The following is a 27,228-nucleotide window of genomic DNA, read 5'->3' on the forward strand; positions in this document are numbered from 1 at the left end:
GAAAAGACTGACACAAGGAATCTTCCAGAGGTTCTGTTTACTACAAAGCACAAGTAAGAATCCCAGCTTATACAAGGAAGTGAGGCAGACATGGCTGGCAGCTCAGAACTTAAACTAGCAGTGGCTAAACTGAATAATGAGAATTATCAACTGTGGAAGTTTAAAGTAGAAATGCTGCTATCCAGAGATGACTTGTGGGAAGCTATAACTACAGATAGACCAGATGTTAATCACCAGGAATGGGATAAGAAAAACAGACAGGCACGGGCAACAATAAGTCTGTTAGTGGAAGATGAACAGCTTATTCATATAAGGCATCAGAATACTGCTAAAGGCATGTGGGATGCATTGCAAAAACTACATGAAAGATCCAGCCTGAATAGCAAACTATTCCTGCTAAGGAAACTATACCAGATGAGATTAGGTTCAGGAAAAGACATGCAGGAGCATATAAATGCAATGTTGCAGGTTGTGGCACAACTCCAGGCAATTGGAGAGGATATAAAAGACAGCCACGTATCAGCCATACTTCTGTGCAGTTTACCTGAATCATACAGTGCACTGATTAATGCCCTGGAAACAAGGCCTGAAGCTGAACTAACACTAGAATTTGTCAAAACCCGGCTCATAGATGAATACATGCGCAGAAAGGAGCAAACATTTGACAATACAGAAAGTAATACTGAGGCAGCTCTTAAAGCCACAGACACAAAGCTACATAAGAAAGAGAGCAAAGTTTGCTTCAGATGCAAGAAACCAGGACACTTTAAGAAAGACTGTTCAATATGGAAGGCAGAGCAAAGGGCAAAATTTCCAAGAAGTTTTAAACAAACAGTCAGAACTACAGTGAATGACAATGATAGAGATCAGTGGCACGGAACTTTTAAAGTAACAAACACCCTTTCAAACCAGAACTGGTATATAGATTCAGGAGCAACAAGTCACATGACAAGCGACAGAAACTTCTTTACAGAGTTTGATCCAAATAACAAAGAAACTATTTACCTTGCAGATGGAAGTAGCACTACAGCTGAAGGAATTGGGCATGGAATTCTTATTTGTCACAATGCTGACGGACACAGATTGCCTATACCAATAAAGGATGTGCTATATGTTCCAAAACTAGAAGGTGGGCTCTTATCTGTAAGGAAACTGGGATCCAAAGGACTTATCACAAAATTCCAAGGTGACAAGTGTACAATCCAGAATGGAGAAAAGGTCATCACAACAGCCATAGTGGATAAGCATCTATATCGACTGGACACAGTAAAGGAGCAAGCAAGACTCTGCACACAGGGGCACAACAACTGCATTCACATGTGGCATAGACGTCTAGGTCACAGACATCCAGATGGCATACAAGAACTAATTAGGCAGAACCTGACAAAAGATCTAGTATTGTCAGCCTGTCCAACTTTCGTGAGATGTGATTGTTGCATCAAAGCTAAAGCTACAAGAGCAACTCCTCCAAAGGTAAGCCAGAACAGAGCTTCAAAAACGCTTGACCTTATACATAGTGATGTATGTGGTCCTATGCGAGTGCCCACACCAGGAGGTAATAGATACATAGTGACTTTAACAGATGACCATTCAAGATACACAGTCACATATCTAATGAAAAACAAATCAGAAGTGTTTGAAAAAACTGCAAGATTATGTGACAAAGGCAAGTAACAAATTTCAGAGAAAACCACTTGTGTTCAGAAGTGACAATGGAGGAGAATTCACTGGACACAAAGTAGAGAATTTCTTAAAACAGCTTGGGATAGAGCATCAAAAGACTGTCCCATATACACCAGAACAGAATGGGGTAGCTGAAAGAAAAAATAGAACCCTAACAGAAATGATCAGATGTATGCTGACTGATTCAGGACTATCTGAAAAATACTGGGGTGAAGCAGCAATGACAGCTACTTACCTGCAAAACAGATTGTACTCCAAATCTGTCATGAAAACACCATATGAACTGTGGCATGGTGAAAACCCCAGTGTTAAACATATCAGAGTTTTTGGGTGCAAAGCATTTGCTTACATTCCAGAAGAGAAACGCAGCAAACTGCAAAATCGGGCAGTGGAAGGTATCCTTGTTGGATATGCAGAAAATTCCAAAGGATACAGAATTCTGGATCCAAAGATTGACAAGGTGGTGATCAGTAACAGTGTAACATTTATTGAAGACCTAAGAGATGGTGTAATGACTTCACTAGAACAAAGACGAGAAAAGGTGAAAGATACTGAACAAGAAACATGTACATCTCCAGAACAAATAGTTGAAGTTGGCACTGAATTTGACACCACAGATGAGCAGACACAACCAAGCACTGACAATGAACCAAGGCGTTCAATAAGAGAGAACAAGGGCAAACCACCTGTTCGACTTTCATACAAAGCAAATACAGCCTACATATGTGAACCTACATGTTGGAAAGACGTATCACAACTTCCAGAAGGGGAAGCCAATAAGTGGATAAAGGCTGCTGAAGAGGAGATAAAATCTCTGCATAACAACCACACCTGGAAGCTTACAGAACTACCAACAGGAAGAAAAGCTATTGGCTGTAAGTGGACTTTTAAAATCAAGTATAACACTGATGGTACAGTTGAGAGATACAAAGCAAGACTAGTAGCCAAAGGATATTCTCAAAAATATGGAGAAGACTATGATGAAACATTTGCTCCAGTAGTTAAGCACACTACAATTAGGACTCTGCTCACTGTAGCAGCTGCAAAGAAAATGCAGATAAAGCACTCTGATGTCAAAACAGCCTTCTTACACAGCGAGCTAACAGAAGAAATCTACATGGAACAGCCACAGGGATTTGAGAATCCACAAAAACCAGACCTAGTATGCAAACTCCAGAAAGGGCTCTATGGCCTCAAACAGGCAGCTAGAGCATGGAATATGAAAATTAATGATGTGCTCACAAAAGAAAAATTTCAAAGGAGCAAAGCAGATCCCTGCTTGTATACTAAGAAACTGACTGGTAGGTGGATCTTTGTACTCATATACGTGGATGATCTGTTAGTATGCTTTGAGGAAGAAGGGGATCACATCAAACTACTACAAGCTCTAAATAAGGACTTTGAGACCAAAGACTTAGGTGACATAAAACATTACCTTGGCATACAGATTGAAAGAGAAGAAGATGGCAGTTATCTTCTGAACCAAAGTCACAAAATACAAGAAGTAATTGAAACTTTTGGGATGAATGATGCAAAACCAGTTAACTCTCCTATGGAAACAAATTACTTAAAGGAAATGAACAATGAAGTTGATTTGCTACCAAATAACTGTCAATACAGAAAAGCTATAGGAAAACTGCTTTACATTGCTACAGTTGCAAGACCCGACATCGCTACAGCAGTGGGATTTTTATGCAGAAAGGTGTCTAAGCCAAGTCAGATGGACTGGAATGCTGTAAAACGGGTCATACGTTACTTAAAGGGAACAATACATTTCAAGTTAAAGTTGCCTGCAAGGGGCAAATGTAACCTGATTGGATTTGTTGATGCTGACTGGGCTGGAGACTCAAGTGATAGAACCAAGAACCAGTCAACCCAAGAACCAAACATATTGATGTAAGGTATCATTTCCTAAGGGACTTGCAAGAGCAAAGACAGCTTGACTTAAAATATTGTCCAACTGAGGACATGGTTGCAGATATGCTTACCAAGCCTCTACATGCAAAGAGACACTTGGAACTGTTAAAGAAGAGTGGATTATCAGTTTAAGCCTTTCACTGTTGAGAAGGGGTGTTGGAATACATGCAACAGCATTCATGCTTAAACACTGGAGTATTAAAATGGTCACAAGGTGGCGCTGTGAATATTGTTAATGTATAATTGCAATGATCTTTGCTGTTGTTTTTTTTCTGCACTCTGTTGTTTTTCTTTTCTATCCACCATATTGGTTTTGATCTTGCACACTGTTAAATGTGCTCTGTATTATCCCTGAGTGATTCACAAGTAAATCCTTTCCCAAGTTGCTGTGCTGAGTGTTCCCTGTGTGATCATCATAAAGACCACCTCTGCCAACATATTCAGCCTGCTTTGGTCTATTTCTACCCAGCCATGGGGCAAATTCACTAAGCGCCGAAGCGCCTAACGCTAGCGTCAATTCGCTAGCGTTGGGCATTTTCGTTACTTCACAAATTGACTAACGAACGCTGGCGTAACTTCGCTAGTGTTACTTCGCACCCTTACGCCTGGCGAATTTGCGCAACGGACGTAAATACGCAAATTCGCTAACACGCGCATTATACTGAACGCTACCTTTTACGCTAGACTTCCTTCGCCACCTCAGACCAGGCGAAGTATATATAGAGTAGATAGGAATTGCTTCAAAAAAAGTTCAAATTTTTTCCCTAAAAACTGGGTGATAGGCTGAAAAAGATCTAAATTTTTTTTTGGGGCTCCCCTCCTTCCCCCCTACATTTCCTGACTCATAGCAACTTACCTAGACAGTGGGCACATGTGTAGGGCAAAATAGAAATTTTATTTGATGTTTTGAAGGTTTCCCAGGCATTTGTAGTGCTGCTACATATTCCTCCATTGAAATTTGAATTTGGCGCCGTATGCAAATTAACCATCGCTAGCGTAACTTTGCTTCGCTTATCGAATCAACGCTAGTGCAACTTCGCAACCTTACGCTACCCCTGAGCGCAACTTCGGATTTTAGTGAATTTACGGAGCGCTGGCGAAACTACGCCTGGGGAAGTGTGGCGAAGTGCGGCGAAGTGAGGCAAAGTTACGCCTGGCGCAACTACGAATCTTAGTGAATTTGCCCCCATGAGTCCCCAAGATGAGCAGTAGGAGCCCTATGCCAATCGTCCCGAGCCCAGTTGCTTTTAAGTGTTATGGGGCGCCTGCAGTGCTGCTCTTCCTGGATTAGACAGGCCCTCCTTCACTTGTGGGAGGGGCTTCCAGATTTTAAAGGGGAGCTTAACCCCACTTGTTACTCACCACATGAAACTCGATGTAAAAATGAAACAGGAGATTTTTATTTTTTTAAGGAACACCAGAACACGTCCACATCAGACACGTTACACACACTCCAGTACACGCTTCTTCAAACACATTCAGTTACAATTTACTTCAGGGAATCAGTTCTGAGTAGGCACACCTGCCTTAGGATCTTGGATCACACCTAACCGGCTAGTGGTCCAGTATATACTACACCCGTATCCCCCCACTCTCCAATAGTGGCCCGATACCTTCTGGCTGATACCCCTCCACTCTTCCAGGTTAGGACCTTTTCCATCCAATTCCTGTCCAGAGACCCAGGTGTCCTTCCTACCTTGTCCTAAACTGTCACTGATTCCCTCAATTACATAGTGCCCATAGGAAACTAATTCCACTTCCCTCCTTGATGGGACCACAGCTGCCCTTACTAACTATCCTCACTTGTGCACCTAGTGCTCGCTTTACTTAAGATCTTTCCTATTCTATCTTTTCCTATCTGTCAATTATGTCTCCACTCACCGACCAGCTGATGTTTCTTCAGCCACGCCCTCCCATCAAGACAGCTCACCTTGGGCGCGCTACCTCCTTTTATAGTCCTTCTGTGCTCTATAGTGGCCTCTAGTGTCTGGGAAAGAAATTACAACTAAACTAAATTAATTACATTACATTCAACACTTTTAAACATACAACATTTTAGTCAAACACATTTTTGTCACTCACAAGATAACAACATTTTCACATATCACACTTTTCATCTGGTTCACCCCCTTACACACTCGCCTAATCCACCGCCAAAGTAGGAGTCAAAGCCACTGCCAAATAGGAGTCGAAAGCTGCTGAAGGAGCTGAAGCCCTTCATAGCCAAAGAAGAAGAAAGTTAAGTTCCGCTTAACGCCAATGGCCACCAATGTTTTTTTTAACTTGTTTGGGGGCCTGGCCACCAATGTTTTTCTTTTAACTTGTAGGGGGGCCTGGCCTAGGGCTGCCGCCTGGCCGGTAAAAATTATGGTTATTAATAGGGAAAAAGATAAATATCTAGGAAGGCCGGTATTTTTTTCCAGAAAAGGTGGCAGCCCTAGCCTGGCCACCAATTTTTTTTTTTAACTTGTTGGAGGGGGCGTGGTCACCAATTTTTTTTTTTTTTACTTGTAGATAGGCCCAAAAAATGCTGTTGTATGGGCCCCACAAATTCTGCTGGTGGCCCTGCATACCTCTACTGTATACCCCCAGTTATAGCCCTGCAGCTATCCATGTTGGATGCTAGTATGGGAGGTATAGACGAGATAATAAAAGTTTCACCTGTTATTTTTCTTTTAAGGAGTCATGACACATTGAACCTTATTCAGCTGTTGTTCAGTGAAAATGTCATGTGGGTGCCATCCCTTGTGGCATTGTAATTGGTATATTCTGGAACATCACTAGATGGCGACAAAGCACCAATAGTAACAAGCTGCTAATTTCTTCTCACAGTGGAAGATTTGCAGGTTTGTTTGAAAGCAGGAAAGGTTTCTCTTCGTTATGCATTGGTTTTAGTTAGCCATACAGATGGCATGTTCCATGTACAGATCTGGCCTCGCCAAATGGAATTTTCCATCATTCCAAACAACATTTGAATAAGCTCTTACAATACTCAGTCCCCAGTAAAGCCTATCCATTATATAGAAATGTGCATTTGTCCACTTCTGTCCTGCTCAGAAAGTCCCCGAAGCAGTAGGGGAGGGAGCACATGGTTCCTGCTCTTTGAACTTCACTGGGTGCCGGGGATGGACATGCTGGTTAGCCTGGAACATACAGCTCCAGTAAGAAGAACAATGCTTTAAGGTAAATTATACCCTATAGTGGAGTTAGGAGCCCACAGTAGCCCTGTAATAGCACCCTCTATAGGCAGGGTAGCTAAAAAGAGCAGTTTTGTGCTCCACCAAGGAGATCTAATGTGGGGTATTTCCCCAATAGGTACTGACCAAGCCCAGTAGGTAGGGATTCAGGGTATTGGAGGTCCCTTGAGGAAGCTTAAAGGAGAAGGAAAGGTTAAAACTAAGTAAGCTTTATTAGAAAAGTCTATATAAATACACCAGTAACCCCTCAAAGTAATGCTGCTCTGAGTCCCCTGTCAAAAGAAACACTGCATTTCTTTCCTTCTATTGTGTACACATGGGCTTCTGTATCAGACTTCCTGCCTTCAGCTTAAACCTCATTGCCCTGGGCAAGAGCATGCTCAGTTTGCTCCTCTTCCCCACCCCCTCCCTTCTCTACTGTAATCTGAGCCCAGAGCAGGAAGAGACTCAGGCAGGAAATGATGTCACACCACATTAATACTGCAGCTGCTATCCTAAACAAACAGAGAGTTTCTAGAGCTTTTTACTCAGGTATGGTAAAACATTCTACAGAATAAATATAGCATTCTAGCTTGCACTATTGCAGCTAATCTATTGGCAATAAAATGCCTCCGTAGCTTTCCTTCTCCTTTAATAAACACTGAGACAAATTCAGTATGTGCCTGCTACTGTGCCTCGAATATTGACTGCAGTGAGAAGTATTTGCTGCTACCTGTTATTAAATTCATCATTTGGATCAAGAACCAGTCTTTTTTTTTTCAAATGTTTCATTGTTAAGAGTTACAGTTCGGCATTATCTTGCCCTTCCTACACCAATTACAAGGATTGTTACTGTAGCTGTGTTCTACCTGAGAGCAGCTGGATGTAGGCAATACAGCCAAAGAAGGGTTACAGTATACTGGAAATGCTTATTAATCAGTGCCCCAATAGGCTCCCATTACCTCCCGGGCCTCCCATTAGCTGCAGGATCTTTCCGTTATACTAATATCCCTGGTTGGTATGTATGGCACAAATACAGTATACCGAATAAAAAATGTTCATTCACATATTTAAACACAAGAGGGCAGCAAAGCTCAGTTTTTCTTGAATTGAAAAATTGTTGTGAAACTCAGCTGCCTGTATTTATTATATCAAGTCATATAAACAGTGATTTGTGTCCCTCCATTAGTTAGGGATAGCTATATAATCATCAGTTATGTTTTAATCAGTGAAATCTAACAGCAGGAAAATCACTTAGACTTTAACATGTACTTTTCCAATTGCAGCTGAAGGAAATAGGAATTTGTATCCAGCAATATTCTTGTTTAATGAATGTCCAATCAGTTTCCAAAAAAAATAAACCACTGGTATTAGGGGCCACAGTTAGAGGGGAAAGGCCCTAGAGCAATGTATGAAGTTTGAATTCAAACACGAGAATAATATTCTTTCAATTAAAGACGTAGAGCCAACAGCCCTCCAGCGTTTCGACTACAACTCCCAGCAGCCTCTCACGCTGTCACCTGTGTGCAGTAGGTTGGGTGCTAAAGTAAAGCCTAGAGTATCTTCATTGTTTAAACTGCAACCCTGAAACATCCATGCAATACACCAACTATTATATAGTAAATGATGTACTCCCTATTGTAAGGATATTATAGGTCACTGAGCGTTTCATGGCTATATAATGGGTCATGGTCAGGGGCGTAACTACAGATGAAGCAGACCCTGTAGCTGCAGGGGGGCCCATGGGGCCCCATGAATCACTTATTATCAAGCAATATATATTTTAGTAAAAACAGGACAACCTCTGGATACGTTGGGACCCTAAAATTGAGTTGCTGTGGACCTCAGTAACATCTAGGTCCAAGACCAATTGCTTTTATACAGTTCATGGAACTTTTGATATTTTCATCATTACATCACAGATTATAATGTACGGCATCAATAAGCACCATTTATACAGATATATAATGTAAGGGTATTTCTTTTGTTATTTTAGTAATTTTTTAATTATTTCACTTTTAGCTCTGCAGTTTGGATTTCCAGTTAATATCTTGATCCAATTTCCCCTAGCAACCAGCTAGTGGTTTGAATGAGAGACTGGAAGATGTATCGTAGAGATCTAAATAGAAAGATAATGGGGTAAATTTACTAATCGTCGAAAATTCGCCAGCGACGGCTTCGCAGTCATCACAACACTTCGCCAGGCGAAAATTCACTCAGACAACTCTAATTTACTAAAATGCAAAGTTGTGTCCAGGGCAATGAACGCTGGAGAATTTTCGCTAGCGTTACTTCGGCAATGCGGGAAAATCAAAGCCAGGGAACCTTAATAAAGAAAATAGAGTTGTTATAATTCCCTACACATGAGCCCAGTGTATAGTTTATGTTCCATATGTCAGAAAATGTATGGGGGAACCCGAAAAAAAATTTAAGGACGGAAAAGACGCAAGCGTTTTTTGGACCTTTTCCACTAAAAAATATGATGTAAGTAACAGAAGAATGAGGAAGTCCTATGCACTCCAATGCACTTTGTCTGGTCTGAAATGGCGAAGGCAAGTCTGGCGAAAGAGGTAACGTTCAGTAAAATCTGCATCTTAGTGAATTTGCACAGTAACGTCCATTCGCCAGAGCGAAAATTTGCCTGGCAATAGAGTAAGAATCACCGATAGCATCTGTCTTTTTCGCTATAGAAGTGACACCTGCGCTCGTTAGTGAACCTGTGAAGTCCCTGAAAACGGTAACGCTGGCGAATCTTCACTTCGCCCTTTAGTAAATCTGCCCCTAGGAATAACAAGCCAAAATAAAAATGCAATTGTAGCCTCAGTGAGCAATAGTTTTGTTTGGCTACCAGGTTCAGTGACCCCCACTTGAAAGCTGGGAAGCAAAAGAGTTCAAACTTTAAAACTGAGACCAATTGATACGTTGCTAAGAATAGACCATTCTATAACATACTACTCCTTTAATTTGTTTTTAGAAGATTTTATTTATTTATTTATTTATTTATTTATTTATTTATTTATTTATTTATGTTTGCTGTTACCATTTTAACGGAGAAGGAAATTAACCTTCCTATTATGGGTTAAAGCTGGAAAATAATAGGTGATAGATTAATTTAATTTATAAGTGGCCCTAGTATCCTGGAAATTTTCAGTGAGTGTTGGTTTGGCTTGAAGGCATTTTCTCTCAAATCATACAAATACAAAAGCAATTTTAGGTGTACTCAATTCTTGCCACTAGGTGCCAGTGTTGCACAATGGAACAGATAATTGTTCCCAATGCCTATAGTTTTCTACTAAAGTAATTCAGGGTCAGACCCTGAAGCCTTTCAGGCAAACTGCACTGTTATTTCAGATTTATAATGGCCCTTCTAACAATAGGGAAAACAAAAAGAGTCACCTCGCACACCCCGGCCGTCCGAATTTTGCGAAACCTGGTGTTCGATGAAGGAGGTATTGGCAGCCTCCACAACAGACAGAGAAGTAGAAAATCACCGGCACAACAGAATATTTCTGGCAGGGAAACCCTTGCTCGTTTATTTGCGGATGCAACGTTTCGGGGCGTCCGGGGTATGCCCCGAAACGTTGCATCCGCAAATAAACGAGCAAGGGTTTCCCTGCCAGAAATATCCTGTTGTGCCGGTGATATCTGTCCCCTTCCTAAGTACAGACATATATACGGGGGAATGTAATAAAAGTCAGTAACGGAAAAAGTATTCGCAATGCGAAAAATTATGCCTTTGCGTGAACCAATTTTGCTTTGCGCAAATTTAATATAGCTTTTGCGAACCCGGAGTGCGCAATTAAAATCCGCAATGCAACAACAGTTTAAGGAACAATATTACATTGTGAGATGTGGATTTTTATTCTTTTTTGAATTGTTTTGCTATGTGCGACTTTTATAACATTCCCCCAATAGAGTAATAATAGTAACAAACAGAGGAGTCCAGGTTAAACTATTTATTCCATTCGTGGGGAGTGTCAGCTTCTCTGTACAGCAGCAATGAATTGTCAGTGTGACTGCTGGAAGAGCAGAGCATTATATCTGACTGATCCTTTATTTATCAGGGAAGTGCTCTTGTAAACATTTTAGATGAAACAATGGGCTGTGAGGAGTTGGGATGGGACATTATGGTCCCTATTCTCTATAAAGGGCTGCAGCAGAGTAAGAAGAGAATTCCCTCCCTGTGTGTTTATTTGTCATAATGCAATATATAAACTGTACAAATAGGCAGGAATCAGATTCTAGTGACTCAGTTTAAAGGAGTTGTTCACCTTTAAATTAACTTTTAGTATGACGTAGAGAGTGATATTCTGTGACAATGTGCAATTGGTTTTCATGTTTTATTATTTGTCGTTTTGAGTTACTTATCTTTTCTATTCAGCAGCTCTCCCATTTACGATTTCAGCAATCTGGTTGCTAGGGTCCAAATTACCGTAGCAACCATGTATTGATTTTAAAAAAGGAATATGAATAGGAGACGCCTGAATAAAAAGACGAGTAATAAAAAGTAGCAATAACAAAACATTTGTAGCCTTACGGAGCATTTGTTTTTTTAGATGGGGTCAGCGACCCCCATTTGAAAGCTGGAAAGATTCAGAAAAAGAAGGCAAATAATTAAAGAACTATAAAAAAAACAAATTGAAAAGTTGTTTAGACTTGGCCTTTCTATAACATACTTTAAAGTAGAAAAGTCCTGATTTCAATACAATGTGGGTGTCAGGTTCCACCCAAGTCTGCCACCCAGGGTGACCTCCCTTCCAGTTTTTAGAGAAGCCACTTCCAGGTTATGCATGGTAGCTTGCAACACTACTTAAAGGGGTATTTGATCTACTTCAGTATAAGATCAGTGTGTTGCTCGTATCCTTAGGTGCATGGATTGGCTAGAGTGTGAGTTATAGTTCAGTGCTTAACAGCATATTGAATAAGATCATATTATGTAGTGCCAATAATTATACGCCATCGCAGATGCGATATAGATAAACTTGATATTTAATGCCAACTATTCCATACACCAATGTAACTTCCGTTAAGATCTCCGTCTTATTACATCCAATGAGCAGCATATCTCTCAGATTCACTAAGTATGCACCTGGGGAGAGACAATTCTTGGGAGACTTCTGTGCACAGGATCAGAGAGGGGCCCCTCTTCCACATGGGTCTTCACTTCTGAACAGCCGTTTTGCTACCCAGCGTAGTTTCGGGGTGCGCAGCCCTTTTGAGCAAATGCCCCATTGAAACTTTCATCAAGGTGGACTGGGTTGCCTGCAAAGCTTTGTCTTCCCAAAAAGTTCCTATAAGAGGGCTGTATTGCTGCACTGCTAATCAGGAGATGGAGCAATAGTAGCAATTGCTATTAAATACCTCCCTTTGGGGAATGGAAAGAAACTGAAAGGGGAAACTTTGAGAGCATCGTATTAAACTCATATTAAATAATCCCAAATCACTGCAAAATGCAATTAGCAAATTTACCACAAGAGTGCACTATCCTTCTATGTACTGTATCATAATCACAGAAATACACTTTCCAGGTCTAAATATAACATAGATACAAAGCGTTGTATCCAACTAGCGATCATTCATTACACAGACATAATGCCATCTTCCCTTGTACAGAGCGAAAGCTGAAAAGCATGTTTCATTACAGACTAAACATGGATATATAGGGATAAGTGAGCCAAGACAGGAGACACACAACAGGTGCTTTTAAATGTATAGTTGTATTTATACTTGAATTTATTCTACTTTTCTGCACATCTCCATTTCCCATCAATGTGTATTCAGGAATACTGAATGTGAGTCGGGGAAGCAGTAAAATGTCATTAAAGAAACAATATTTCAATGGCACATCTATGTGCTGGTCTGTAAGATGCCAATCGTTATCATTTAGATGTTTTTCAGTTTTAACTTTATTTTAAGCAAAGGCAATGACAAGGTTATTTAAAGGGTGAAGTGGGGAAAACCAGAGTAAGTTCATATTAAGTGAATTGACAGCCAGAAATGGGAAACGTAATGGACAAAACAGATTAAATTGTTGTTCAGGTGAAGTGTTTGAGCCTTTAAGTAAGAAAGGGCACTTCTTGGCTGGATACTGCCACAATCACATTTTTCCCTCAGTTTCAGCATCACAGCAATTGCAAAGGGGCAAAGCTCTTGGCCCAGTTGAGCTGCTCTTACTCCAACTACATCAGCTTCACCAAAATGCAAGCGTGTGTGTGCTCCATCTCATATCGGACACAGCTGCACCAAATACTTTTCAGAATTTGCCTGGTGTCATTTAAGGCTTTCAAGGTGTAACAAGTGCGTCCTTTTCTTTTGGCACAGCTGAATTGTGGCAATTGATGCAAAATGTTGATAGAACTCTGGTACTACCGCTTGGTCCGGAGGTGATGGTAGCTCCAGGCTTAGCCTATGTCAATGGCACAGCAGGGATTAAAGGAGAACAGAAGAAGTAGCTAGAAATTTTGTACATTATGTTTTGGGCTTCTTTACCAGCCCAAGATAACCACAGCCCTTTGGCAGTAAAGATCTGTGTCTCCAAAGATGCCCCAGTAGCTCTCCATCTTCTTTTCTGCTGATTCACTGCACATGCTCTGTGCTGCTGTCACTTACTGAGCTTAGGGACCCACTCACAATATACAGTACACATAGAATAGAAATGTCACAATATAAGGCTGATTAGTAATTAATACAGATAATTACTACATGGCAGCACAGAAACCCAGAGCAATTAGCATCAGAATTCAATAATCAGCCCTGTAGCATCATCTTATATTACAGACAAACCTCATTTTCTGCTGGATAATTAGTGACGACCCCTAAGCTTAGCTTCTCAACAGCTGCTCAGAGCCCACTGAGCATGTGAGTGTCACAGACACTTTCCAAGATGGTGACCACCTGTGACAAATTTGAAGTCCTGGATCATTGCTGCTATTGAGAAGTTGAAACTTTAGGCTGGTTCAATACGTTCAGTATATAAAATATGGCATTTTTAGCCATACTCAATTTTAGGTTTTAGTTCTCCTTTAATTCAGAATGGAAGGCAGGAAGGATTGGGCTGTGCTGGGGTCAATACAGAAGAGCAAGGAGTGCATTTTGCCACAAATTAATGAAAGTGGTGTTACGTTCAACTAGGGATGCACCGAATCCAGCAGCCGGGCCCCGCCCCCCTCTGTACGGCCCGCAGTTTCAGTGGCGCGCAGGCTGCCGGGGGCCCTGAGGGGGTACGGGCCCTGGCCCGCTCGCACCCCTTGCTCCCCAGGTAGTTCGGCCACTGGCCAAATCCACTATTTTGGATTCGGCCGAACCCCCGAATCCTTCGCGAAAGATTCGGCCGAATACCGAACCGAATCCAATTTGCATATGCAAATTGAGGGTGAGAAGGGGAAATCACCGATTTCCCTCCCCACCCCTACTTTGTATATGCAAATTAGGATTTGGATGCGTTTCAGCAACTTCTATGGTCAACCTCACTAAATGCACTTGTGACTGAATCCCACCAACAATGTTCCAAAATCAGAAAGTCTTCTTGGAATAATAGAGGCTGTTATAGCAGCAAAAACGTTCTATCTTTTTGGGAAAGAGATATTGGACTGGCAGATGGGGAGATAAGTACATATTTCAGACTTCTTTTTGCTGTTGAGTGGAGAGGAGAAAAGCATATGTTGTTGATAGTAAGTAGACTAGGACCCCCTTCAGTCCTTCACAACCATCTGTTTTAACATTGACTATGATGCTCGGAATGGACATAAATACAATAGAATTCATGTTGGAGCATAAGCTTTTTACATCGTTTTTGTAAGAGAAAGACAAGAGAGGGAGAATAATATGTCATTTTGCATAATGATCAAGTCCATTTTATTATAGAGAGAGAATAGTTACAGCAGTACTGTAAAAAAAATATTAGGGAGGAATAAAACACTACTATTACTGCAATGTAAGTACCACACCGCACTGTGATAATGTATTATAAAGATTTATTCTAAAGATATGAACAGCAGAGAGCTGGCACGTGGAAATGTCATATTTAATTGTAAATAGAAATCCAGTAAACACACAACAGGGTCCCATTTTAGTGGGTTTCCATGACATTATTTGTGTGCATATTTGATTTAATTGTGATAGCATTAAATGCAGTTGTATTCATCAGAACTGGGCCTAAATAGTTTTTCGGAAAACTACAAAATAACAACATTACAGTTTTTGATACAAAGCTTATTGTGTGCACAAATGTTATAGTCAGTAATTCATTCTGTTTAACCGCAGGCCTGGTCTATGCATGTTGAAACCAGGTAAAACTCCCTAGATTAGATTTTAAAGGGGTTGTTCACCTTTAAATTAACTTTTATTATGATGTAGAGAATGAGATTCTGAAACAATTTTTATTGGAGTTCTTAAAGTTTTATTTTTTGCGGTTTTTGAGTTATTTCACTTTTTATGCAGCAGCTTTCCAGTTTGCAATGTCAGCAATCTGGTTGCTAGGGTCCAAATTACCCTAGCAACCATGCACTGATTTGAATAAGCAGGGTCGGACTGGGGGGCCCGTGGCCCACCGGGACTACTGTCCAGGGCCCCCCTCCACCCCCTACTGTGACACGCCAATCGCGCATGGCGTGCCGGCGTGGCGGTGCCGCTCGGGTGCCTGTATGAATGGCGCCACGCACATGCGCAGATGGCGCTGCACCTAAAAGAACTTCTTTTATTAGAATGCGACCGGAGAGGGGTCTGGCCCACCGACCCTGTTAATAATGGACTAAATAGGAGAGGCCCTGAATAGAAAGATAAATAATCATAAGTAGCAATAACAATACATTTGTAGCCTTACAGGGTATTTGGTTTTTAAATGGGGTCAGCTGGAAAGAGTCAGAAGAAAAAAGCAAATTATTAAAAAAACAGAAAAACAAAAATAAGACCTACTGAAAAGTTGCTTAGCATTTGACATTTTACAACAAAATAAAAGTCAGCTTAAAGGGATACTGTCATGGGAAAAACATTTTTTTTTCAAAATGAATCAGTTAATAGTGCTGCTCCAGCAGAATTCTGCAATGAAATCCATTTCTCAAAAGAACAAACAGATTTTTTTATATTCAATTTTGAAATCTGACATGGGGCTAGACATTTTGTCAATTTCCCAGCTGCCACTGGTCATGTGACTTGTGCCTGCACTTTAGGAGAGAAATGCTTTCTGGCAGGCTGCTGATTTTCCTTCTCAATGTAATTGAATGTGTCTCAGTGGGACATGGGTTTTTACCATTGAGTGCTGTTCTTAGATCTACCAGGCAGCTGTTATCTTGTGTTAGGGAGCTGTTATCTGGTTATCTTCCCATTGTTCTTTTGTTTGGCTGCTGGGGGGAAAAGGAGGGGGGTGATATCACTGTAACTTGCAGTACAGCAGTAAAGAGTGATTGAAGTTTATCAGAGCACAAGTCATATGACTTGGGGCAGCTGGGAAATTGACAATATGTCTAGCCCCATGTCAGATTTCAAAATTAAATATAAAAAAATCTGTTTGCTCTTTTGAGAAATGGATTTCAGTGCAGAATTCTGCTGGAGCAGCACTATCAACTGGTTCATTTTGGAAAAAAAAATCCCATGACAGTATCCCTTTAAAGATAAATCACCCCTTTGACTCCCTGTTGCTGGAAGAAGCAGCCCATAGGTAGTAGAAAAGACGAATCAATTTTAAACACTTACAGGAAATTGCTATAGAAGACAGTATAGGATGGATTTGGGTATTTCGGCCACATATGTGTGAGATAGAACAAATAGTAGACAAAATGCCGAACGTTAGTGATGGGCGAATATATTCGACAGGCGCGAATTTGCCGCGAATTTCCGTGTTTCGCCGGTGGTGAATAAATTTGTGAAACTGCAGCGAAGATTCGCTGCTGAAAATTTCCAAAGAAAATTGTATGCTCCTCGGAATTGTCATGCGCATAAAAACTGTCGCGCTTCAAAATCATTCAGAAGCCTATTGACTTTAATGCAGGTGTCAAAAATAACGTGGGCATCAAAATTCGCGGTTCGAACATTTTCCAACGTTTCTCGAATTTCTCCGTAAATTCGTGAACTTTTCGACTAAACGGGACAAATTCGCCCATCACTACCGAACATTGCTCCGCGTCACAATTGCCCTAAAATTTACATTTGCTGATTGATTAAGCCTTTAGCAGCGAAGAAGTAATTGATCCATCCAGATACATCAATTTGCCCTTAAAGCAGTGCTCTGATCCTGAGTGAGTAATTAAGTTTCCAGCCATAAAGCAAAACCGCTGCTTTTCGCCAGAAATGAAGCAATAGACTTCAGCATGCGACCACAAAATGTGACTGTAGATTTATCCAAAGTGGATATTCATTTTATAATGCTGCACTACTGCAATTCTAAATCCGAGGGTTTTTAAGGGTAAGTGAACATTGGTTTTTCTGTTGACAGCATCCCTTTCATAACAAGGGGTCCATCTCCTGTAGGAGCTCTAGAAGAAACAGAAGCACTTGCAGCTTCATTCCAGACCTCACTGGAGAGATTCAGGGGCAGATTTACTAAAGGGCAAAGTGGCAAATGCTGGTGACAATTCGCCAGCATTACCGCCTGCAGGAACATCGCCGATTTACTAACAGGTGCAGGCGTCAATTCGCTAGCGAAAGAAATAGGCGCTGGCCCTCATTCTCACTCGTCAAGCGACAATTCGCTCTGGCGAATGGACGTTACTTCACTAAAATGCGAGTTTTACTGAACGTTACCTCTTTCGCCAGACTTGCTTTCACCAGCTCAGACCAGGCGAAGTACATTGGAGTACATAGATCTTCCTCAATCTTTTGTTACTTACATCCTATTCTTTGAGTGGAAAAAGAATCAAAGTTCAAAAAATGCTATCGTTTTTTCCTTTTTTCCGAATGATAGCCTGCAAAAGTCCTTAATTTTTGGGTAACCGGTTTCCCCCATACGTTTTCTAACATAAGGAAGATTAACTATACAGTGGGCTCATGTGTAGGACATTATAACAACTCTATTTTCTTTATTAAGGTTCCCTGGACTTGTGTAATGAACAGTGGAACTGTAGGTGCATAATTATCAAGGGTCGGATTTGAATTTGAAAAACGTAGAAATTCGATTTCAAAAAGACCATCCAAAATTAAGTCTAAGTCTTTTTTTGGCCGAAAGGTCAGTTTTCAATTGAATAGGTCCGTATTCGGCCGAATTCGAATCGTAGGAGGTCAGCCATAGGCTAAAGTAGCAATTCCACAGGTCTTAGATGGCGAATGGTCGAAGTCAAAGACAGATAAATTTCGATATTCGAATTTTTGATTTTTTTCCAAATTCAAATTGAATTTGGACTATTCCCTAGAATTTTTAGAATTTGAAAATTCACCTCGACTTTGATAAATCTGCCCCATAATGTATTTGCTGCAACATATAACATAAAGACGTCCATTCAACTTTAAATTTCCCGCCGTATGCAAATTAAGCGAATTTGCATTAGACAGAAATGAACGCTAGCGCATCTTCGCTTTGAATTGCTCGCATTGGCGAAGTAACCATAGCGAAAAGTCACCAGCGTCCGGGCCCCCACACCAAAAGAATTTTCGCCTGCCGAAGTGTAGCGATGGGCGACTTTTTGTCGGTTAGTGAATCTGCCCACTAATCTGCAGGTTGGATATCTCTCATTAAAATATTAAGTAAGCCTATTGGTTAATCAGAACGAGTGTTCATCTGAAAGAAGCCAATAGCCATGTGCTGTAGCATTGCTGAGATTTAACAAATCAAAGAGGGGGGGAGGGGAAGCAGCTAAAACCTATGTGTGAGCAGTCTCGCTCGTATTCCATCGCCCATTCCATCTAAGGCCATAATTCTATTAGTCGGAACCAGCTGCTGCAGCTTTTATCTTTCTAAATCCCCACTGATTTGGCATTTGCCTGCTAATGGACTCATTGGCCATCTTAGACAGTTGTTAAGCATTACATTTAAAAATGACTCCTAAAAGCCCCTGTAAATTGTATTAAAAGGCCATAAGACTAGTCAAGTAATGGTGATGTATCTAAACGCCCTTCATATAAATCACCCCCCCCCCCAGATTCTAAATCAATTTGGGTTCCAAATTTGCCTGAAGCCCCTGAGTATTTCCTCCTGCATTTATTTTGCTTTATAACTCTGTAAAAGGGGCAGTGTACCCATTAGTTTTCAATTAGCTTCCTTAAACACCCTTCAGTTGTGCTGACTCCTGGGAAATATTCCCATTTTAAAGGTCAATTTGAGCCAGTCTTCATGTCACAGTCTATTCCTCTGTCTTGAATACAACTGGGATGATTTCAGGGGGTCTGTTTTATAGACTTAACTATAGATTGCAGTTGCAATTTGACCATTGCCTCACCCTTCAGATGGGTCTATCAACACTGTACGATTTTGCCCATGAGCAGCTACCCATAGCAACCAATCAGTGATTGGCTTTTTAAAGCCAGCTGCAGATACAACAATGAATGCCACATTTCGATTGGTTGTGATAGTTTACTGCCCATGGGCAAATTTGCCCAGTTTTGATAAATGATCCATGACTTGGGTGTTGCTTATTTAAAGGGAAAATTTACATTTTGTGAAAATCTCCTCCTATGAGGAAGAGGAGACAGACCAAACTGGTTAGGGCAACAAGCAGCAGCAAATAAGACCGCCAAATTCAATTCAGTAAGAAAATGGTTTACGAAAGGAAAAGTCATGGGCGAGATTTAATTTGAGATGCATTTCTACTTATCTCACATGAAAACTCTATTGAGGTGTATGGGAAATAAACTGAAACTGAATTAGGAAAAACATTTTTTCTCTTCCAATTGAATCTTGTCCATGTGATAAATTGTAAGAGAATTTGAATGTGGCTCATATAGGTGGTTCTTTATCAAAATCTGAAAACGACTCCAACCATATCCCACCTATTTATCAATAAATTATCATGATTTTTTTTGTGCAGAAAAAATTGTCACAATAAAATTGGTGCTGTATTTTCAGATTTAGTGTTTGAAACCTACGATTTGTTCGTTAAATCGCCCGAAAGCGACGATTTTTCTGGAAACCCAGAGCAACTCTGGAAAATCTTCCAGTTGTTAACGGGACATATTCCATTGACTTTTACATGCTCTGAGTTGAAGTACTTAATTCATCTGACTGTTAACACCAGTGGACTTTAATAAATCCAGGAAAAAAAAATTTCCAAATTCGATTTGAGTTTTTTTTGGTGAAATAAGTCCGTTTTCGATTGAGTAGGTCCGTATTCGGCCGCATTCAAATCGTACGAATTGAAGGAAAATTGAAGGAAGGAAAACTTTTTCGAAGTCCACCAATTGACTCCAAATAGCTTCTAGGAGGTCCCCCATAGGCTAAAATAGCAATTCAGCAGGTTTTAGATGGCTAAAAGTCTAAGTCGAATTTTTAAAGAGACAGTACATGATAAATTTTGATTTTTTTTCAAATTTGAATCGAGTTTGGACTATTCCCTATTCGAAGTACACAAAAAATAGCTTGCAATTCGGTTTTTTTCCATTTGAAAATTCACCTCGACCTTTGATAAATCTGCCCCAGATTTTTTAATTTAATTTGATTTGAATTTGCAGCTTGATCCTAATCACCCATTTTTTTCGAAATTCGACCCTTGATAAATCTGCCCCTATAACTCCAACCAGAATAATTCAGAGTTTAGTAAATAACTCCCTTAGAATTTTCACGAGATTAAACAGTCAGGTACGTTTTTCTGAACTCGCATCTCAAACTGAATCTCGTCCATGAATTTTAATGTTTAAAACAACAAGTTAAAATTTTCTCACTGAATTGAATCTGGCCAAAAGTGAGAAAAAGTTGGTTTATCACGTGAACGAGATTCAATTGGAGGAGAAAAATCTTTTCTCCTAATTCAGTTCCAGATTTATCCGACAGGGTCAGATTCAATTCAGTGAGAAAAGGTTCTCTCATGGGTTGTCATGTGAAAACGTTTCTCCAAATTCAGAATCAGTTTTCCCCAAAGACTTCAATAGAGATATCACCGTATAAACCGTGACGTTAAGTTTTTCTGAAATAAATTGCATCTCAAATTGAATCCTGTCCACGAGTTTTCGCGTGATAAAACTTTTTGTCACTGAATTGTATCTGGCCCAAAATGTCTAATTCAATAGTTGTCTCAGCTGGTCAAGTTTTTATGAGAGATGGTTTAATGGTGGATAAATCAGCATGAAAATAGAGCACATGATTAAATACAGAATTGGGCATTATACAATATTCCACATATTTCATAACTGCCAAAATTAAGGTCTACTTAAGACCATAAAAGCTTTATTTGCAAACACAGCCTCAAGTGAAGTTGTGTTAATATAAACACCAAGGTTGCATGTATTGATGCCATTCATTTAAGTTACTTGTGTCCAAACATTCTCTGTAAATTGTTGTATTTTCCAATATAGTGGCACTAAGTGGCAATGTGCCCACCCAGCCTGTTGTTGCTGAATAATCGGGTCCAATGAACCTACTGACCCTGGAGCTACTGCCACCCTGAATGTGAGGGTAATTTCCATGTTTGAAATGCTAGGGGGTGTAAATAACCACAGCAGACTTGTACCAATTAAACGCGAATACCATTTTTTAGCAGCAACTTGCACCCAGTTTGCAAAAAATGGGCATGTGCAGTCACGTTGGTTTTGACGCCTTGGGCACCATTAATGTAGAAGCACCTTAACCGAAACAGCAGTGTAATTCTGGGGGGAAATCCAGAGAATTTCCAGATAAAACTGTACTTTGCACTCTGACTGCTTTCGTAATTGAGGCTTCATTTCTCCCGTTTTAAAAAACCAGTACAATGGGACAAATTCCCTAAACGGTGAATTTTCAACAACAAAGTATTCGCCACATTTTGTGGCAGTTCGGCAGGCACAAATTCATTACCAGTATGCTAATTCACTAAAATTCGATGTTACGTCTCAGCAGCCGATCGATAGAGAAGTTTCACTAGCATTAATTCGTTAGCGCGGCCATTTCATATTCATCTTTCGCTAGCGTTCATTTCTGCTTAGGGATGCACCAAACCAGGATTGGGTTCGGGATTCGGCCAGGATTCGGCATTTTTCAGCAGGATTCCCAGTTGAACCGAATCTGAATCCTAATTTGCATATGCAAATTAGGGGCAGAGAGGGAAATCGCATGACTTTTTGTCACAAAACAAGGAAGTAAAAAAAGTTTCCCCCTTCCCACCCCTAATTTGCATATGCAAATTAGGATTTGGATTAAGATCTTTCGCAAAGGATTCAGGGATTCGGCGAATCCAAAATAGTCTATTCGGTGCATCACTATTTCTGAATAGTGAAAATTAGTAGTCATATGCTTAGGTCAATTTAAATAGGGCAGGTACATATACAGTAGGTCGTAAAGACGTCTTTATTAGAGATACAAATACTTGAGGTGGCCACTTATTATTACAAAAGTCCAAGGAAGCAAAATAAAGATAAAAGAGATCCTCTAATGCCCTAGACATGAGCCCACCCTAAAACAAATGTGGCATGCCCCTCAAATGGTTGGGAAAAAAATGCCAACACAAAAATCTTTAATAGTTAAGACTTTTGAAGGCAATCCCGCTTTAAAACTTTTTTTAAAACTTTTATGACTTTTCGGCATACAGGAAATGATGTCACTGACATAAGATTGAGGAGGATGTAGCTTCGTTTTATCAATTCGCAAGGTCTAAGGTGGTGAAGGAAACTCTGGCAAAAGAGGTAACGTTCTGTAAAATTGGCACTTTAGTTTAGTGAGTTTGTGGAACGATCGTTCGTCTTAGCAGAAATTCGCCTGGCGGTAGGGCGCGAAACTATGGTAGCGACAGTCTCTTTTGCTAGAAAATTATTGTCTATGCTTGTTAGTAAATTAGCAATGTCCATGCAGATTAGATTTGTGAGAAATTTAACTAGCGGCAGCCACTTTGCCCTTTAGTAAACCTGCCCCATTGACCCTTAATTGGCTGCTCTTCTCTCATGTCAAGCATTAGCAGTTTTCTTCTGTAAACTAAATGTCTTGCAACATAAATGCACTTTACATATTACCATCACTAAATTATCCCTGGGGATATGTCGTTACTGTGAAATGTGATGACACACTTAATCTTTATTTTTGCCAACAGACAGACACAGGTTCCTTGAACAGCCTTTATCTACGGTGTAATCTGAGATTAACTGTATGGTCTTCTTGTTTTGTAAAAAGTGGAAAATAAATTGGCCCGTTTTTTGTGGAAAATGGGTCAGCTGCGGTACCTATTGAGAGAGTGATTGCGGTGGCCTTTGCTGTCAGTTTTCCCAGAAATTAGAGAATAATGCAGTTTATAACACTTGGCCATTTAAGAACAGGAACTGCTTTATACAAAGACATAATGATTTTGATTGCAGCCATTCTGTGAAACATGTTTCAAACCATCAATCCAATCAAACTTTGGACTTATTTCAGCAGCACAAAAATGCACTTCATGACAACTGACCAGTAAAACGTAATCATATTCTGGCTTCTAGTGCGAGTGCAAGAGATCCCACTACTCTACCCCTGCCATTGACCTTTGTGCATAGCTTTCGCACATGCACAATACTTCAAAAAATCATGTATCCATAAACCCTCTCTGATCAAGAACGCTGGAAATGCTATTTGCAAACGAGAGGTGCAAGGTTTGTGCCTACATTGCTAAAAAACTTGCACCTATGGAGTTATGGAAGAAAGGCCCAGTAGTGGTCCTGTGTCTCAGAAGAACTTGACCCCTTCTGCAGTGCTGGGTAGTACTGTATTGGATATTGGTTTTCACTGCAAGGAACTCTAAAAAAAAATACACAACTGCATTATGTATCTCTGTACCAAATTGTGATGGTTATGTATCAACATGATTACTACAGTACATTCATTCTGCACCAGGTTTCATTTGCCAACACTAGGCATATTAGCCCCACTGCACTGCTACTGAATGCATCGATTTGCCTTGTGTTACTAAATAAGCCCCACTGTTCAGTAGTTCGATGGGAAGCAAATACATATCTACAAAATTGATTTATTAGTTAAAATCAGGTCCTTTTATTCTTATAAGTCAGGGTAAAAAGAAGATTTTTTCAGTGTTAGCTCACCTGGAAATTTCTGAACAATACAGGTCTGGGACCTGTACTATCCAGAATGCTCGGGACCTGTGGTTTTCCGGATAACGGATCTTTCTGTCATTTGGATCTGCATACCTCAAATCTACTAGATAATCATGTAAACAGTAAAGGGGTTGTTCACCTTGCAAACACTTTTTCAATTCAGTTGATTTTAGCTTGTTCACCAGAAATAAAGACTTTTTTCAATTACTTTGCATTATTTATTTTTTACTGTTTTTCCAAAATCTAAGTTTAAAGTTGAATGTTCCTGTCTCTGGTGTTTGAGTCTGGCAGCTCAGTTATTCAAGTGCAGACTCTGAACTGTTACAATTTTGCAACATTCAGTTGATACATTTCTCAGCAGCATCTCTGGAGTATTAGCAACTACTGTATCAAAACTAACAGCTGCCTGTAACGAAACCCAGAGATTATGCTCAGCAGGGACAAAGATAAGAAATGTATCAACTAAATGTATCAATTTAGAACAGTTTACAGGGTCGGCGACCTCCCCCCCTCCCAGAGCTGCTTCAGAAGGTGAAAAATTACACTTCACACTTCAATATTAGAAAAACTGTCACACATAGAAAATAGAAAATCATTAGAAAAAGTGTTTATCTCTGGTGATCTATCTGAAAACAACTAGTTGTTTGAAGGTGAACCACCCCTAATAAACTCAATAGTCTGGTTTTATTTACAATATGGGTTAACTATATCTTAGTTTGGATCAAATATTTGGTACTGCTTTATTACTACAGAGAAAAGGAAATTATATTAAAAAATTTGGATTATTTGGATAAAATTATGTCCATGGGAGACGGCCTTTTCGTAATTCTGAGCTTTCTGGATAACTGGTTTCCAGATAATGGATCGTATACCTGTACCTGCACCTTGCTTATCCCTCTGTGGTTTTGTGTTTATTATACAGTGGGCCTGATTCAATTCAGTGAGAAAAAGTTATCTTATAGTTTATCATGTGAAAACTCATGGACAAGATTCAATTTAACGAGAAAAACACTTTTCTCCAAATTCAGTTGCGTTTTTTTCCCCATAGACTTCAATACAGTTTTCATGTGTTAACCATGTGATAAGTTTTCCTGAATTGAATTGATTCTAAGGTTTAGGGGCAGATTTATCAAGGGTGAAGTGAATTCGAGGGAATTTTCAAAGTAAAAAAATTCTAAATTCAAAGTATTTTTTCGGATACTTCAACCATCGAATAGGATACTACGACTTCGAATTTACTTCGACTTCGATTCAAAGTAAAAATCGTTCGACTTTTCGACCATTCGATAATCGAAGTACTGTCTCTTTAAAAAAAACTTTGACCTCAATACTTCGCCAACTTAAACCTGTCAAAGTGCTATGTTAGCCTATGGGGACCTGCCAGAGCATATTTCTACGTTTTTGGGTTTCGAAAGAAAAGCGTACGATAAAATCGTTCGATTCGAAGTACAATCGGAGTACGATCATACGATCGTACGATGAATAAAATCCTCCGACTTCGAATCCGAATGTCGGAGGATTCTATTCGATGGTCGAATTTCGAAGTATTTTCCACTTCGAAATTTGACCTTGATAAATCTGCCCCTTAATCTCGTCCATGACTTTTCACGTGATAAGCTAGTAAGAGGCAGAAGAGGATGGCAAATAATTAAAAAAAAACTATTAAAAGAATCACAAAGACCAATTGCAAAGTTGTTAGGAATAGGGCATTCTATAACATCCTTTAATATATTACAGTAGTTATATCTGCCCTTTTATACTATTAATTGTGTCTGTAGCTTTGGTTTTTCTGCTCACTGCTGGCTGTGTTGTGCTGTACAGAGTAAGGCTGCACAATGAAGTACAGGTACACTGCTTTGTATCTAAAATAACAGTTTAGAGCCATCCCTGTGATATCCTAGGAAGAGGGTAGTGGAAAAGGCAAGCAGAGAAACAGTGGGTAGTAGTATTTGCAGGCACATATTTAGTGAATAAAGTCCTCCCTATTGTAAAATATAAGGATATTATAAGGTTACTTCTAATATCCTTATATTTTTCAACAAGTGGTACTTTATTTATTATAATACACAAGTTTTAGTGAGTCATGTGACAAAAATGACATCACTACTCACCGTTTATAACTCCTGACATCACTACTCACCGTTTATAACTCCTGACATCACTACTCACCGTTTATAAGGATATAATTTACAGCATATTCATGGTGTCTGTGTATTATATACCTAACATGGGCCAATCATGGTTTGTCAGAATAATGATGGTTCTTGGGCTTGTGAGGTGGCCAGTAATAATGACTGAGAGATTATAATGAAAAGAAGATCTCCGTGTTTCCCTTTATGTAACATACAGTAATGCTAACTACATCAGTGGGAAATTATTCTGCAAAAACAGGAGGCTAAAAAAGCCAATGTAAATATAGCAATTGCATGAAGAAATGTAATTCATACTATAAATTCTTTTTTTTTTCCAGGGAGGAGTGAAAGTTCTAATCACAGGCCCCTGGCAGGAGGCTAGCAATAACTACAGTTGTCTGTTTGATCAGATCTCAGTGCCTGCATCTCTTATACAGCCTGGTGTACTGCGATGTTACTGCCCAGGTAAGGCAATTTACATGAAGGAAGTATTATTGAAAAGGACCTAGTATGCTGTTCTATAAATAAATTATGATTTAATGGGGGATCAACAAATCATATGAAAATGTTTAAGAGGGTCATTTACAGACCTGGTGTAGATAAGCTGAGCACTAAAGAGTACAAGAACAAAAAAACCCATAGTGCTCATTCAACAAACCCTTTGCCACCATCTGGCTGTGACATGCAACTTGCATCAGAAAAAAAAAGAATTCTGTTTAATGTGTGGCAGAAGGGAGGGAAGAGAGGGTAAAGGAGGGTATGGGAGTGACGGAGAGGGGAGAGCTACAGAGGGCTGTGAACATGGACTAGGGTTAGGCAGAAAAATGACACCTGATCAATAAAGAACACCCCAATCCAAGCTATAATGTCAGGATGCGGTGGCTTTGAGTCAAAAACAGATGGGTGCCAGAGTTCTGTTTTTTATTTTAATAGACAACTTTTTATTGATTTGTTTAAACAAGGGGTGAATTGGAAGAAGAGGAAGGAGAAGGAGGGGGGATAAGGGTGGAGATTGCATGGAAATTTCCAAAGTGGCTGTTGCTGGAAATTCAAGCCATAGGTTCCATATTTTCTTGAACTTTTGTGGGAATCCTCTGGCCATGTATGTTAGTCTGTAAAGTTCCAGTTGAGATATCTATAGAAATAAGTCAAATCAACTGGACTTGCTGTGTTTTTCTGGAAGACATATCACC

General features: G+C 39.9%; 1 protein-coding gene across 9 annotated transcripts in view; it reads left to right on the forward strand.

Annotated features, from left to right (window-relative positions):
* Positions 1-27,228, forward strand: part of LOC108697250 (calmodulin-binding transcription activator 1) — a 1,304,230-nt gene that overhangs the window by 1,131,739 nt on the left and 145,263 nt on the right. For all 9 annotated transcript variants that reach the window (XM_041571497.1, XM_041571493.1, XM_041571494.1 and 6 more), the window contains one exon: positions 26,374-26,500. In XM_041571497.1, coding sequence (XP_041427431.1) covers positions 26,374-26,500 — 127 coding nt within the window. The remainder of the gene's footprint in view (positions 1-26,373; positions 26,501-27,228) is intronic.

The sequence above is a fragment of the Xenopus laevis genome, chromosome 7S, assembly GCF_017654675.1.
Source record: "Xenopus laevis strain J_2021 chromosome 7S, Xenopus_laevis_v10.1, whole genome shotgun sequence".
Taxonomy (NCBI): domain Eukaryota; kingdom Metazoa; phylum Chordata; class Amphibia; order Anura; family Pipidae; genus Xenopus; species Xenopus laevis.